The sequence below is a fragment of the Melanerpes formicivorus genome, unplaced genomic scaffold (assembly GCF_026170545.1).
Source record: "Melanerpes formicivorus ecotype bairdi unplaced genomic scaffold, bMelFor1.0.p_v2 SCAF_81, whole genome shotgun sequence".
NCBI classification, from domain to species: Eukaryota; Metazoa; Chordata; class Aves; order Piciformes; family Picidae; genus Melanerpes; species Melanerpes formicivorus.
Window position 1 is genome coordinate 1,276,361 of NW_027142433.1, and position 15,103 is coordinate 1,291,463.

A 15,103-nucleotide genomic window follows, 5' to 3' on the forward strand; every position below is an offset into this window, starting at 1 on the left:
TGTGCAACACAGCTGCATAGGCTGTGATGGCTTGTCAGGAGAGCTGGGCTGGGAGAAGCAGGATGCATGTCCAGTTGGGAGGCTTAGACTAATCCACACATCAAATAACTTTCAGAGGTCTTTTTTTAACTGACATCAACATCTGCTGCCAGTTGTGTGCTGCTCTCTCCCCACTGGTGGAAGCTCCTCTTCTTTAGGGTTATTTTTCTGTCTTTGGGTGAGAGCTAAATTTTATCACAGCAACAGTCAGGCTGGAGCAGACCTCAGCATCACCAGCTCCAGCCCAGAGCCCTGCTCTGCAAGGCTCAGCCCTAAACCACAGCCCCAAGCACCACAGCCAAACCACCTTCAAACACCTCCAGCCTTGGGCACTCCACCACCTCCCTGGGCAGCACATTTCAGTCCCTGACCACTCTTGCCAGCAGAAAATTCTTCCTCCTGTCCAGTCTGAACCTCCCCAGTGGCAGCTTGAGGCCATTCCCTCTGTTCTGTCACTAATGACCTGTGAGGAGAGAGCAGCAGCAGCCTCTCCACAAGGTCCTTTCAGGGAGCTGCAGACAGCAGTGAGGTCTCCCTCAGCCTCCTCTGTTCCACACTAACCATCCCCAGCTCCTTCAGTCTCTCCTCAGCAGATTTCTCCTCCAGGCCCTTCCCAGCTTCCTTGCCCTGCTCTGCCCTGGCTCCAGCACCTCCACATCTCTGTGGGATTGAGCTGCCCCAGACTGGACACAGCACTCCAGGTGTGGGCTGAGCAGAGCTGAGTGCCAGGGGACAATCCCCTCCCTGCTCCTCTGGCCCCAGCACTGCTGAGCCCAGCCAGGATGCCATTTATGTAACATTGGTATTTATTCTTGCTCAGAGGTTGTTGTGGCTGCTGTGCAAGCCAGTCCTGGTCATGATGAGCTTCAGATGGTGCCCTGAGAGTGCAGCTGAAGCCATGCAGTTCCATCCCTGGGGAGCTGTCCCTTGGAGCAGAGCTGGAGAAGCCCTGGGTGTCACTTGCTCATCCAGCCCTAACTTAAGGTCCTGAGAGGCCAGGGGAGATCTCCACTAGGAAGGCATTTCATTGGTGCCTCCAAGCCCCTGTGCTTTTAGACAGGGAGGGAAAAGGAGGCTGGGGAGCCTTCCATGGCACTTGGGACTAGCAGCCAGCAGTGTGCTCAGCTGAGAATGGAGGAACCCCAGTGGAAAAGCCCCACCAAGAGTTTAAGACATCACAGCTTGTGCTATATAGGCCTTTATTTTTTTAAGAGGGAGTGCTGGAGCTCAAGGGAAGTAAAGACTGCTTGGCTTAGTAGGAGTTTGCAACCCAGGCTGAGTTTTAATGCAGTTCTTTAACAGAAGGCATTCCTCTGGCTCAGTGCAAGGATGGTGTTTGTCTTTCCTCACTGCCACGTGCAGGATGAGGACAGTGAGGAAGCACACAGTAGGTGGAGATGAGAAGCTGGTGGCAAGGCTAATACAGGCAGGAGGGTAAAAGCAGCCTGAAGGGTTAGTTCCCCTGCTGAAGCTGGTAGTCAGCACACATGCACACAGCAAAGGGGAGACTGCTCCTCCTGTCTGGCACTCCCTCGTGGTCTGCTGCCATCCAGTGTGGAAGCAGGCAGGAGCCAGGCTGTTGGTGCTGTTCAGCTCTGGACTCACAGGAGTTTAAAACACAAAGCAGAAGCTGCTTGTCCTTGCTGGTATCTCTGTGTGGTAAAAAGGGAGGAAAATGGGGAGGTAGATGGGGGGAAGAAGCAAAGGGGATGGGCAATGCATTCCTGTGTGTAGAGCAGCAGTGAGCAGAAGCAGAGGAGTGGTGGTCTCTGGCATCAGCTTCAGGGGGCTCTGGCTGGCAGCACAAGGTGAGCAGCTGGCAGGCAGGACTGTGAGGCACTTTGGTGCTTTCCTTTCAAAGCCTCTGGATGAGGCTTCTCTGAAGTCCATGGGCATTACTGTACTGATGGGTTTGGGTGCCTGTAGGATGGGCTTTAACTGAGCCTGAGTGCAGCTCAATGGGTTTGGTACTGCCTGAGCTTGTGGCTCTTCAGCTATGCCCTGGTACTTGTCAGGAAGTGTGCCTTCATCCTTGGGCATTTTGGTCTTGGCTGTCAAAGTGTAAAACTCTCACTTCAGTCTTTTTCCTGATGGTTGCCCCTGCCCCCCTTCTGGTTTAATATATCCTGGGGTGCAGCAAGAAGAGTGGTTCCAGCAGGGCTGGGGAGGTTCTGCTCCCCCTCTGCTCTGCCCTGCTCAGACCACAGCTGCAATCCTCTGTCCAGTCCTGGGCTCCCCAGTTCCAGAGAGACAGAGACCTGCTGGGGAGAGTCCAAGGCAGAGCCAGGAGGATGCTCAGGGGACTTGAGCATCTCCCCTGTGGAGAGAGGCTGAGAGCCCTGGGGCTGTTGAGTGTGGAGAAGAGAAGGCTGAGAGGGATCTGATCAATGCCTATCAATAGCTGAGGGCTGGGGGCCAGGGGAGGGGCCAAGCTCTCTTGGGTGGTGCACAGGAATGAGCCAAGGAACAATAGAGACAAAGTGGAACAGAGAAGGTTTCAGCTCAGCATGAGGAGAAACTTCTTTGGTGTGAGGGTGCCAGAGCCCTGGAGCAGGCTGCCCAGGGGGGCTGTGGAGTCTCCTTCTGGGGAGCCTTTCCAACCCCCCCTGGATGCATTCCTGTGCAGCCTGCCCTGGGTGATGCTGCTCTGGCAGGGGTTGGCCTGGGGGAGCTCTGGAGCTCCCTTCCATCATGCCATGCAGTGTGGTCCTGTGAGGTCATGCTGCACTGCTGTCAGCATCTGGGCTGAGGGTTGCAGCGGTCTGGAGCCCAGTGCAGGTGTTTCTCTCCACAGGGCTGTGTGGAATGGGGATGGATCTGCACCATTTGCCTCTGAGCCAGGACACAGGACTGCTTGCTGCAAGCCATTGTTGTGTGTCTCCAACGACAGGAGGCTCTGCTGAATATTCAGGCAGAGCCATTTGTTATTAACAATACTTGTGGCAGTGATAGGGTAGTTGAGTGATGATCTGTGGGCAGCAGAGATTAAAGGCTTGCTGAGGGGAGCTGAGCCTGTGAAAAGGATGCCTGATGCTGCAAATGATTCAGTATTGATTGCTGTAGCAGGCTGCAGCCATCAATGAATTTGGCAATATGCTAGTAAATAATGTGAGAAAAGATGAATATCTCCACAGAAAAAGTAATTACCAGTGTGCTTCAGTAATGGCTTTTTGTTGCTAGCCTGATTTGTGGGTACAAAAGGGGACTCAACTTTGGCCTCTTGGTCATTGTCCAGCAGCACCTAGAAGCTGTTTCTCACCTGAGGGCTTCTGCAGCTGAGGTTCCCCAAGTTTCCTCAGGCCTGAGAGCTGTGCTGGATGCTTGGCTTTGGAGGTCACAGCCACATGTCAGAGGGAGCAGGGCTTGTTCTGTACAGGGCTTGCATTCTCCTGCCTCACCCTGAGGTTCCCTGGCAGCCTGCTCTGAGGCAGCTCAGTTCAGCACAGGTCAGTCTGGGTAGCAGAGCAGCAGCTTTGCTTTACAGTGCTTCAGAGGAGTTGTCACTGCAAAGTGTTTGCTCTCAGCATTCATTGTGGAATTACTGCAGGGATGAGCAGCTTGAATTTGTCATTACTTTTCCTCTCACAGTAAGTATCTCACAGCAATAACTTCTCCAGATGAATGAAGGGAATGGGTTTTGTTGCCTCAGTTTTGTGTGGAGGGAAAGCCAGTGCTCACACATTTCCCCTGAGCATCACTTGGATGTCCATGTGAGGCAGTTTTGGCTTGCTGCTTCACCTTGTTCAGGAGCCAAAGGCAGTGCAGAGGCTAGTCCTTCTATCTGATGAGGAGGCATGGCAGCATCTGGGTCCTTAGGTGCCTGAGAGTGAGCAGGCAGCTTGAGCACTGTTCTGTGCTTGAGCACTGTGAGAGCTTTGTGTAGCAGCAGGAGTGTTCACTGCATGTACAGGCATCTCTCTTGAGCTGGTTTTGGTGCTAGGTGAGAAGGAAGAGGGACTGCCTTTGGGGAAGGTGCAGAGGTACAGTCTGGGGCTTGGGTGGCCCAGCTGCAAACAGAGCTGAAATCCCAGCTGTGCTGTGCCTGCCACGAGTGACCCCACAAAGTGAGTGGCCTTGGCCTCAAAGTCACACAGGGACACAGCCACACAAACAGCAAGTGCTCTTGGGGAGCTGGAGCAGGGGCTGGGGCTGGGGAGAGCAGCTGGCTGCTGCAGAGAGCTGCTCATTTGCTGAGTGCAGCTGGGAGTGAAAGCCTGTCCCCCCTGGGGCACATGGGGCTGTCCCTGGGAGCAGATCCATGCAGCCTGTCAGCCCAGCCCTGCCCTGATGCTTTATTTCTTTGCATGGCTTTTGCTAAGGGATCTGAAGAATATTTGTGGTGCCTTTTGTGCCCTGCTTTGTTCCCCATGCTGCAGTAACTGACACTAGTCTTGCAAGGCCCAGGTGGAGGCTGGCAGAGGATATTGGCATCCAGGGGCAGTGGCTTGGGTCCCTTGGGCCAGAAGCTCAAAGGCTGGCTCCTGCAGGCTGCCTAGTGCTGTCATGCTGCGTTCCAGCTGCTTGGGAAGCTGTCCTGCTAGGGTGAGCAGTGGAGTCATCCTTTTGCTGATGTAGAGCTGAAACCATCTAGCACACAGGAGCTGGCCTGGTGCTTCTGTGGGTGGCAGTGCCCTGGTGAAGGTAAGGCTGGCAGAAGCAGGTGAGGGAGATGAAAGCTTCCAAATGAGCTGTGCAAGCTTTGTGTACCTGGTGGAGCAGTTAGAGAGGGAAAGGTAGGGAGGAAATCCCACAGTGCAGGGATCCTGGAAGGCTTGAGGTCAGGAAAGTGGCCAGGAAGCTTTGCTGCTGTAACTCCAACACTTGCAGGTTTGATGAGGCTGCAGCTGTGGTACGGAAGCAGGGGGCCTTGGCCTGCCTGACATTCAGGAGCTCCTTGGCTGAGACTCCAGCTCAAGGTGGTGGCTGTGAGTTTTGGGGTGGTTTGGGTTTGTTTGGTTTGTTTCTGTTTCAAGGCTTGAAATGAAAAGCACAGACACCACCCCCCCAGTTCCAGCCTGCAGTCCCCCCTGCCTGTCACAAGGTGAGCTCAGGCTGCAGCCACAGGCAGCTGGTGCCAGCAGTGCAAAGCTGCTGCAGAAGAGGCTAACTCAGCTGGTGCCTGAGTATTTAATCAACTTTTCAACTGGGTTTTATTGCCAGCAGCAGATCCTGGAGTGTCAGCCACTTGTGCTACAGATACACCTAGGAAAGAAAGGAGGAGCTGGTACCCCACTCTCCCACCTTCATCCAGCAGCTGAGCTGGGAGCTGGCAGAGCCATTGAGCACACTGCCAAGTGTCAGCTGTGCCAACAAATGGGTAGCAATTGTAGCTTGGATCCAGCAGTGTTTTAGAGCAAACTGCTCCTAACTTCCAGCAGTAACTCCTGCAAAGTGTGTTCTGTTCTTTGCTTTCCTGATCTTCAAGCTGTATCTGCAGAACAAAGCTGCAAAGCCAGCTCATGTTCCGCAGTTACTTAAGCTCTCTGTGATGCAGTGAGGAAAGCAAGCACAGCTAGCAGAGCTTCCTTGGCTGCATGAGGTGAGCTGGGCTGGTTCTGATCTGCTTCTCTTGGACACTGTCTCACCTTCAGATGTTGTCTTTGGTGTCAGAATTTGTTCATTTCAAAGAACATGGTCAGGACTGAAAGTGTGAAGGCTGCTGAGCTCTGAGCTGTGCCTGCTGTGTGCATCCCTCATTCTCTCCAGGAGCTTGGCTTGCTGATGTAAAGTCTCTAGTGCTGGACAGGCTCTGTCTGCAGGTACCTGTGTACCCTGCAGGTACAGGGGGGTTATAGCTGTGTATGGTTAAAGAGGCACCATTTGTGCATCTAAAACATGACCTCTCTGCCAGGTCTCTCAGGTAGAGGGAAGGAGTCCTGATGCAGCAGACCAGGCAGCTTTCACAGTGCATGTTTGCAGAGGGCATTCTTCCATGCTGTTTGCACAGGATCACAGGCTGTTAGGGGCTGGAAGGGAGCTCAAAAGCTCATCCAGCCCAACCCCCTGCCAGGGCAGGGGCACCCAGAGCAGCTCACACAGGAACACATCCAGGTGGGTTTGGAATCTCTCCCCAGAGGGAGACTCCACAACCCCGCTGGGCAGCCAGGGCTCTGCCACCCTCACAGGGAAAAATTTACAGAGCATCAGAGGTTATCTCAGTCTGAGTGATCTAAACAAGGGGTGGAAGATTCTGGGGGAGAAGGCAAAGAGGACTGGAGATGGGAGTTCTGTGCAGGTGTGGGAGCAGCATGAGAAGGAGATCCCTTGGACTCATGGGGATAGCTGTGCCCCACAGGAGAGATCATTGGTATTGCCTGTGAGGAGTTTGGGTCAAAGACCAAGGGTGTGAGTTTTGTCTGAGAGGAGGCCATGCATGGCTGGGAAGAGAAGAGGTTCAGACCTCACAGCCCTGCTAAGTGTGAGTGCATTGGAGACAAATACTCGCAGAGAAGCATCTCATTTGAGTCAAGGGCATGGGTGGTTGGAAGATGGTCATGCATCCAGGCCATGCATCGGTTGGTTCAGATGCCTCATTGATCCCTCAAAGCAGCATGGAAGCTCCCAGTGATGTACACAAAGGTTTGGGGTGAGGAAGAAGGCAGTGATGCTGGGGAAGGTTTCACCTCGTGGTTCTGCAGGTGTTACAGTGCTCTTGTGAAGCAAAGCATTGCTGCCCTGGGTACCACTGCCACTCCTTGGGCACTGCAGACCAAGCACAGGTTCTGTCCAGCTGACAAGTGATCAGTGGCACCTGATTTTCTTTCCTCTGTCTCCTTTCCTCTAGCTGCTGCAGCTTCTGGAGTCTGAAACCATGCAACTAGAGGCCTTTCTGGAGTGGAAGCAACTGGAAGCAGTTTATTGGCAGTGGATGGTAAGGAATCAAACTGATTTTGAGGGGTTCAGCTTCTTGACTCTAACCTGGCTGACCACTCACACAGGCCTCTGCCCACACACATGGGTGTTGCAAACCAAAAGTCTGAGAAAAAACCCAAAGCAAGAGGGCAGAGTTTCCTTACTGCTCCTTCCTTCACTGCCTGCAGCAAGGGCAGATGCCAGGTGCTGCACTTGGGTCACAAGGGCCCCAAGCAGCACTACAGGCTTGGGAAGTGTGGCTGCAAAGGGAGCTGGGGGTGCTGATGGACAAGCAGCTGAACAGGAGCCAGCAGTGTGCCCAGCAGGCCAAGAAAGCCAAAGGCCTCCTGGCTGGGCTCAGCAGTGCTGTGGCCAGAGGAGCAGGGAGGGGATTGTCCCCTGGCACTCAGCTCTGCTCAGCCCACACCTGGAGTGCTGTGTCCAGTTTGGGCAGCTCAATCCCACAGAGATGTGGAGGTGCTGGAGCCAGGGCAGAGCAGGGCAAGGAAGCTGGGAAGGGCCTGGAGGAGAAATCTGATGAGGAGAGACTGAAGGAGCTGGGGATGGTTAGTGTGGAACAGAGGAGGCTGAGGGAGAGCTCACTGCTGTCTGCAGCTCCCTGAAAGGACCTTATGAAGAGACTGCTGCTGGTCTCTCCTCACAGGTCATTAGTGACAGAACAGAGGGAATGGCCTCAAGCTGCCACTGGGGAGGTTCAGACTGGGCAGGAGGAAGAATTTTGTGCTGGCAAGAGTGGTCAGGGACTGGAATGTGCTGCCCAGGGAGGTGGTGGAGTGCCCAAGGCTGGAGGTGTTTGAAGGTGGTTTGGCTGTGGTGCTTGGGGCTGTGGTTTAGGGCTGAGCCTTGCAGAGCAGGGCTCTGGGCTGGGCTTGGTGCTGCTGAGGTCTGCTCCAGCCTGGCTGCTGTGATTTTTGTGATCCCTGAGCTTTCTCCAGTAAGACTCAACCCAGCTAAGCTGAGCTGATGCAGGGCAGAGTTTCCTATAGTTAACCCAAATGAGAATGTTTGATCTTCATCTCTCTGATCTTTCTTTAAGCATGGCAGTTGGGCATTCTCTGGAAATTAAATGGCTTTTCAGAAGGGGACCTCTGAGCTTTATTGCAGATTTGAGAACAACTGAATTTGCAAGCAGCTGATCTTGAAGGCAACATCATTTTCCCCAGGCACATAGTGTGTTGGAATTGCTGATTTCCCCTTGAACTGCATTGAGTGATCATAAGGAGATCAATAAGCCTTTCTCTGGGCCTCTGCTGAGTTTTCAGGCCGGTGAAAACGCTGCCATCCATCTCCCTTCTCCCTGCAACTTTTGCCCATTCACAGTTGCTGACAGGAATCCTCCAGAGCTCCACATTAGCTGTGTGAGTTCACAAGGTGTGGAGAATCAGCAGCCTGGCTGCTAACTGCCATCACCTGGATGTCTGGGGGGAGAGCATCAGCACTGGCACAGGCCTGGCTCCAAGCAGGCAAAGCAGAGCTGCAGTGTTCTGGCACTTCAGTGTGCCCACCACAGCCTTTGCCTCTGAGGCTAGCAGTGAGTCTTAGGCTGCTGCCTGGAGTTAAGTCCTGAACCGCAGAATCACAGAAATATGCAGGCTGGAAAAGCCTCTCAGGGTCACCAAGCCCAGCCCAGAGCCCTGCTCTACAGGGCTCTCCCTAAACCAGAGCCCCAGGCACCACAGCCAGGTGATGCTGTGCTGCCCTGGCGTGACTATGGACTGTGGGCACCACTGTGTGTGGGTGCTTGGGCACCGCGGTGTGTGGGTGCTTGGGCACCGCAGTGTGTGGGTGCTTGGGCACCGCGGCGTGTGGGTGCTTGGGCACCGCGGCGTGTGGGTGCATGGGCACCGCGGCGTGTGGGTGCTTGGGCACCGCGGTGTGTGGGTGCTTGGGCACCGCGGCGTGTGGGTGCTTGGGCACCGCGGTGTGTGGGTGCTTGGGCACCACTGTGTGTGGGTGCATGGGCACCGTGGCGTGTGGGTGCTTGGGCACCCCTGTGTGTGGGTGCATGGGCACCGCGGCGTGTGGGTGCATGGGCACCGCGGTGTGTGGGTGCTTGGGCACCACTGTGTGTGGGTGCTTGGGCACCACTGTGTGTGGGTGCTTGGGCACCACTGCGTGTGGGTGCTTGGGCACCGCGGCGTGTGGGTGCATGGGCACCGCGGTGTGTGGGTGCTTGGGCACCGCAGTGTGTGGGTGCTTGGGTGCTTGGGCGCCGCGGCGTGTGGGTGCTTGGGCACCACTGCGTGTGGGTGCTTGGGCACCACTGTGTGTGGGTGCTTGGGCACCACTGCGTGTGGGTGCTTGGGCACCGCGGCGTGTGGGTGCATGGGCACCACTGTGTGTGGGTGCATGGGCACCGCGGCGTGTGGGTGCTTGGGCACCACTGTGTGTGGGTGCATGGGCACCACTGTGTGTGGGTGCTTGGGCACTGCAGCGTGTGGGTGCTTGGGCACCGCGGTGTGTGGGTGCTTGGGCACCGTGGCGTGTGGGTGCTTGGGCACCACTGTGTGTGGGTGCATGGGCACCGCGGCGTGTGGGTGCTTGGGCACCACTGTGTGTGGGTGCATGGGCACCGTGGCGTGTGGGTGCTTGGGCACCACTGTGTGTGGGTGCATGGGCACCGCGGCGTGTGGGTGCATGGGCACCACTGTGTGTGGGTGCTTGGGCACCACTGTGTGTGGGTGCTTGGGCACCGCAGCGTGTGGGTGCTTGGGCACCGCGGTGTGTGGGTGCTTGGGCACCGCAGTGTGTGGGTGCTTGGGTGCTTGGGCGCCGCGGCGTGTGGGTGCTTGGGCACCGCGGTGTGTGGGTGCATGGGCACCGCGGTGTGTGGGTGCGTGGGCACCGCGGCGTGTGGGTGCATGGGCACTACAGTGTGTGGGTGCATGGGCACCGCGGCGTGTGGGTGCATGGGCACCGCGGCGTGTGGGTGCTTGGGCACCGCGGCGTGTGGGTGCTTGGGCACCGCGGCGTGTGGGTGCATGGGCACCGCGGCGTGTGGGTGCATGGGCACCGCGGCGTGTGGGTGCTTGGGCACTGCGGCGTGTGGGTGCTTGGGCACTGCGGTGTGTGGGTGCTTGGGCACCACTGTGTGTGGGTGCTTGGGCACCGCGGCGTGTGGGTGCTTGGGCACCGCGGCGTGTGGGTGCATGGGCACCGCTGCGTGTGGGTGCTTGGGCACTGCGGTGTGTGGGTGCATGGGCACCACTGTGTGTGGGTGCATGGGCACCACTGTGTGTGGGTGCTTGGGCACCACTGTGTGTGGGTGCATGGGCACCACTGTGTGTGGGTGCTTGGGCACCGCGGCGTGTGGGTGCATGGGCACCACTGTGTGTGGGTGCATGGGCACCACTGTGTGTGGGTGCTTGGGCACTGCGGTGTGTGGGTGCATGGGCACCACTGTGTGTGGGTGCATGGGCACCACTGTGTGTGGGTGCTTGGGCACCACTGTGTGTGGGTGCATGGGCACCACTGCGTGTGGGTGCTTGGGCACCGCGGCGTGTGGGTGCTTGGGCACCGCGGCGTGTGGGTGCTTGGGCACCACTGTGTGTGGGTGCTTGGGCACCGCGGCGTGTGGGTGCTTGGGCACCGCGGCGTGTGGGTGCTTGGGCACCGCGGCGTGTGGGTGCATGGGCACCGCAGCGTGTGGGTGCTTGGGCACCGCGGCGTGTGGGTGCTTGGGCACTGCTGCGTGTGGGTGCTTGGGCACTACAGTGTGTGGGTGCTTGGGCACCACTGTGTGTGGGTGCTTGGGCACCGCGGCGTGTGGGTGCTTGGGCACCGCGGTGTGTGGGTGCATGGGCACCCCTGTGTGTGGGTGCTTGGGCACCGCGGCATGTGGGTGCTTGGGCACCCCTGTGTGTGGGTGCTTGGGCACTACAGTGTGTGGGTGCTTGGGCACCGCGGCGTGTGGGTGCTTGGGCACCACTGTGTGTGGGTGCATGGGCACCGCGGCGTGTGGGTGCTTGGGCACCACTGTGTGTGGGTGCATGGGCACCGCGGCGTGTGGGTGCTTGGGCACCGCGGTGTGTGGGTGCTTGGGCACCGCGGCGTGTGGGTGCATGGGCACCACTGTGTGTGGGTGCATGGGCACCACTGTGTGTGGGTGCATGGGCACCGCGGCGTGTGGGTGCTTGGGCACTGCAGTGTGTGGGTGCATGGGCACCGCGGCGTGTGGGTGCATGGGCACCACTGTGTGTGGGTGCATGGGCACCACTGTGTGTGGGTGCATGGGCACCACTGTGTGTGGGTGCTTGGGCACTGCAGTGTGTGGGTGCTTGGGCAGATGCACTTCAAGGGCTCTCCAGCTGTTTGTGGGGTTTGGGTGTTTCAAGTGCTGGGTTCTGTCTCCCAAGGCAGCTGCAGGATTGAGTCTGGCCGCAGGCAGGAGGTGATGTTCAGGCAGAGCTGACAGCCTGCAGCAGGCTCCTCCTGGGCTTCCTCAGTCTGCAGTGGGCACGAGCGGTGCCCTGGGTGTGCCAGCTCGCCCTGCCACGCAGCAGGAGTGCAGGCACCCATCTCCTGCCTCACCATCATCACTTTGTTACAGAGAGCTGCAGAGGGGCAGCCGGCCCCAGGAGCTGGAGGGGAGGGGATGCAGCTGGGGCTTCAGCAGTGCTGCTGAGCTCTGTCCCGTGAGCGTAACCTCGTGGCTGAGCGCAGCGGGAGGCTGCTGTCGGCATGCAGCACTTTCTATAATAAGGCAGGCTAGCAGCACAAGTTTTCTGCTCACTTAGAAATGTGCTACAGTGAACTGGGGAGGTTAGCTCTTAAAATAGCTCTGGAATTGTGGAGCAACTGCAGACCGAGATGGCAGCAGTGAATTCCTGGCTGTGAGCTACCAGAAAGCTGCGGGGGGAAGAGGGAAGAATTTCTGTCCCGCTGAAAAGTAACTTCAGCTGCTTTCTCCCTTCAGGAAACTGTGTTGGATAGCATGGCTGAAGAGCCCCAGGGTGCTCATGTGGAGGACAGCAGGCTGGCAGAGGTGACCCCGTGCTGCCCCTGGGCTGACAGCCTGACTGGGCAAATCCAGAGGCTGTCCAGAGACCTGCTGCCCCTCCGGGAGCAGCTGCAGGAGCTCGTGGCTCGCCGAAGGGCTGCGTGGTGTGAGAAGGTAAGGCCTTGGGTAGCCTTCTGCATCCCTGCAAGAGCTTGCGTTATTCAGCTCCCTCATTACAGCCCATTTTAGGGCAGCCTCCCTGCTGCTGCTTTGTGTCAGCCTTGCTGCAGTCTGGGTGTCAGATCTGCAGTTACTTGTCTGTTTATGCCCACAGCATGCCAGGTGCTCTTTCAGACTCCGAGCAGGCATCTCTCCCAGAGAGGCAGAGTGCTGCAATAAACCAGGAGTTCTCTTGGAAGGGAAAGCATCAAAGGGTAGGGGTTACAGAGGAGAGGAGAGGAGAGGAGAGGAGGAAATCGTGGTAGCTCCCAGAGGGGACAGAGGCAGCGGGCTGAACACATCAGCAACGGTTACAGTGAGGGAAATAAAGGGAGGTATTCACAGGGAAAGGAGGGTGGGAGAGCTTGTCATCTTTCACTGAGCTTGTCTTTGAGATGCCTGCTGGGGGAAGGAATAAGGAAGATTTGAAACCTGTGAAGTGAGAGCAGGGACTCAGCAGAAGATGTGGTGGAGGAACAGACTGGCGGTGGGAGGCTGGCTGCGGAGGCAGGCAGGTGATGGGGAGGAAGTCCACACGGTGTTCTCTGACACAGGCATGGGGAGACACTGGGAAGCACCAGGAGGGGGCAGAGGCAGAAGGGGAATCTGAGTGTTAACACACTGGCAGGAGGAGAAGATTCAGTGACAGTTGAGGCATTAAGAGGAAAGGAGGAGACCAGAGGAACTATGAAAACTGTGTGTGGAGGAAAAGCAGAGAGAAGGAGCTGGGGCAGACAGCACAGTGCTGGAAGTGCTGGCTCACTGCTTTGTGTCTCTGCTAACTCGGGGAGGGGTTGGGGGGGTTGTGCTTCCAGTTTTGCTTGGTTGGTTTTGTTGTTTGCTTTTGTTTGGGGTGTTGTTTACTGGAGGTGATGGGTGACAAGAGTGTAGTAAGAGCAGCTGAAAAGTTGGCAGGTGGTCAAGTCAAGAGGGGCTTGCTTGAGTTCAGAAGGGTCTGCCATGAAAACTGGGTGTGGAGAGCTAGGTGCTCTCTTCCAGGATAAGGATGAGTGGGACAGGGCTAGGAGCAGGGAGCTGCTGCTTCACACAGGCTATGGAGCTTCATCCCCCAGGACCCTGTGGGTATAAGCAGTGGACGTGGCTCTGAAACCTGTTGGATGGATTCTTGGAAGATGAATTCCATCAGAGGTTATCAAGCATGCAAGTAAAACTTGCAGCAGACAGCTGGAGGGAAGGGATCCATCCAGAGGGACCTGGACAGGCTGGAGAGGTGGGCACAAGCCAACCTCAGGAGGTGCAACAAGACCAAGGGCAGGGTCCTGCAGCTGGGTGGAGGCAACCCCAGGCACAAATCCAGGCTGGGCAGGGACTGGCTGGAAAGCAGCCCTGAGGAAAGAGCCTTGGGGGTGCTGGGGGAGGAGAAGCTCACCAGGAGCTCTCAGTGTGCACTGGCAGCCCAGAAAGCCAATCAGATCCTGGGCTGCAGCAGGAGAAGTATGGCCAGCAGGGCAAGGGAGGTGATCCTCCCCCTCTGCTCAGCTCTGGGGAGACCCCACCTGGAGTACTGCCTCCAGTTCTGGAGCCCCTATGGCAAGAGGGATCTGGAGGGGCTGGAAGGTGTCCAGAGAAGGGCCAGGAGGATGAGCAGAGGGCTGGAGCTGCTCTGCTGTGAGGACACACTAAGGGAGTTGGGGCTGTTCAGTCTGGAGAAGAGAAGGCTCCCAGGAGACCTCATTGTGGCCTTCCAGGATCTGCAGTGGGCTACAGGAAGGCTGGGGAGGGACTGCTCAGGATCTCAGGGAGTGATAGGACTAGGGGGAATGGAATGAAGCTGGAGGTGGGGAGATTCAGGCTAGATGTGAGGAGGAAGTTCTTCCCCATGAGAGTGGTGAAGCCCTGGAATGGGTTGTCCAGGGAGGTGGTCGAGGCCCCAGCCCTGGAGGTGTTTAAGCCCAGGCTGGATGAGGCTCTGGCCAGGCTGATCTGGTGTGGGGTGTCCCTGCCCATGGCAGGGGGGTTGGAACTAGCTGATCCTTGTGGTTCCTCCCAGCCCTGACTGATACTGTGATACTATGAACTTAAAAACCACAGCAAGCTGCAAGGGACCAAAGCCTTGCAGGCTGGGGGAGCAGGCTGAGGAAGCCTCTCCATAGATTTGCCCTTCTCTTGCAGTCTTCTCCAGGCACTTGCTGTGGATGGCTGTTGGTGATGGCTGTCAGGGATGGGCAGCAGGGCTCAGCAGGGCACTTGCTGTGGATGGCTGTCAGTGGTGGCTGTCAGGGATGGGCAGCAGGGCTCAGCAGGGCACTTGCTGTGGATGGCTGTCGGTGATGGCTGTCAGGGATGGGCAGCAGGGCTCAGCAGGGCACTTGCTGTGGATGGCTGTCAGTGGTGGCTGTCAGGGATGGGCAGCAGGGCTCAGCAGGGCACTTGCTGTGGATGGCTGTCGGTGATGGCTGTCAGGGATGGGCAGCAGGGCTCAGCAGGGCACTTGCTGTGGATGGCTGTCAGTGATGGCTGCCAGGGATGGGCAGCAGGGCTCAGCAGGGCACTTGCTGTGGATGGCTGTCAGTGGTGGCTGTCAGGGATGGGCAGCAGGGCTCAGCAGGGCACTTGCTGTGGATGGCTGTCGGTGATGGCTGCCAGGGATGGGCAGCAGGGCTCAGCAGGGCACTTGCTGTGGATGGCTGTCAGTGGTGGCTGTCAGGGATGGGCAGCAGGGCTCAGCAGGGCACTTGCTGTGGATGGCTGTTGGTGATGGCTGTCAGGGATGGGCAGCAGGGCTCAGCAGGGCACTTGCTGTGGATGGCTGTCAGTGGTGGCTGTCAGGGATGGGCAGCAGGGCTCAGCAGGGCTCAGCAGGGCTCCAGTGCCACCACACTTGGCTGTTTCTCTGGCAAAGCAGACATGACCATTGCAGGATGACTCACACCTGGGAGTCCAAAAATAGAGCTTGCAATGCATGATTTCCAGAGCAAGACATGCTCTGCCTCTGCTCTGTGCCAGTGTGTGTGCTGTTAAATGTTATGTAATAGCCACATTGAAATGGGAGAGGCAGCCCAGACAGATGAG

The 15,103-nt window shown here is 57.4% G+C and overlaps 1 protein-coding gene across 3 annotated transcripts in view; it reads left to right on the forward strand.

Moving 5' to 3' along the window:
- TEDC1 (tubulin epsilon and delta complex 1) overlaps positions 1 to 15,103 on the forward strand; it is an 82,533-nt gene that overhangs the window by 45,468 nt on the left and 21,962 nt on the right. For all 3 annotated transcript variants that reach the window (XM_068164536.1, XM_068164537.1, XM_068164538.1), the window contains 2 exons: positions 6,824 to 6,910; positions 11,828 to 12,025. In XM_068164536.1, the coding sequence (XP_068020637.1) occupies positions 6,824 to 6,910; positions 11,828 to 12,025 (285 nt within the window). The remainder of the gene's footprint in view (positions 1 to 6,823; positions 6,911 to 11,827; positions 12,026 to 15,103) is intronic.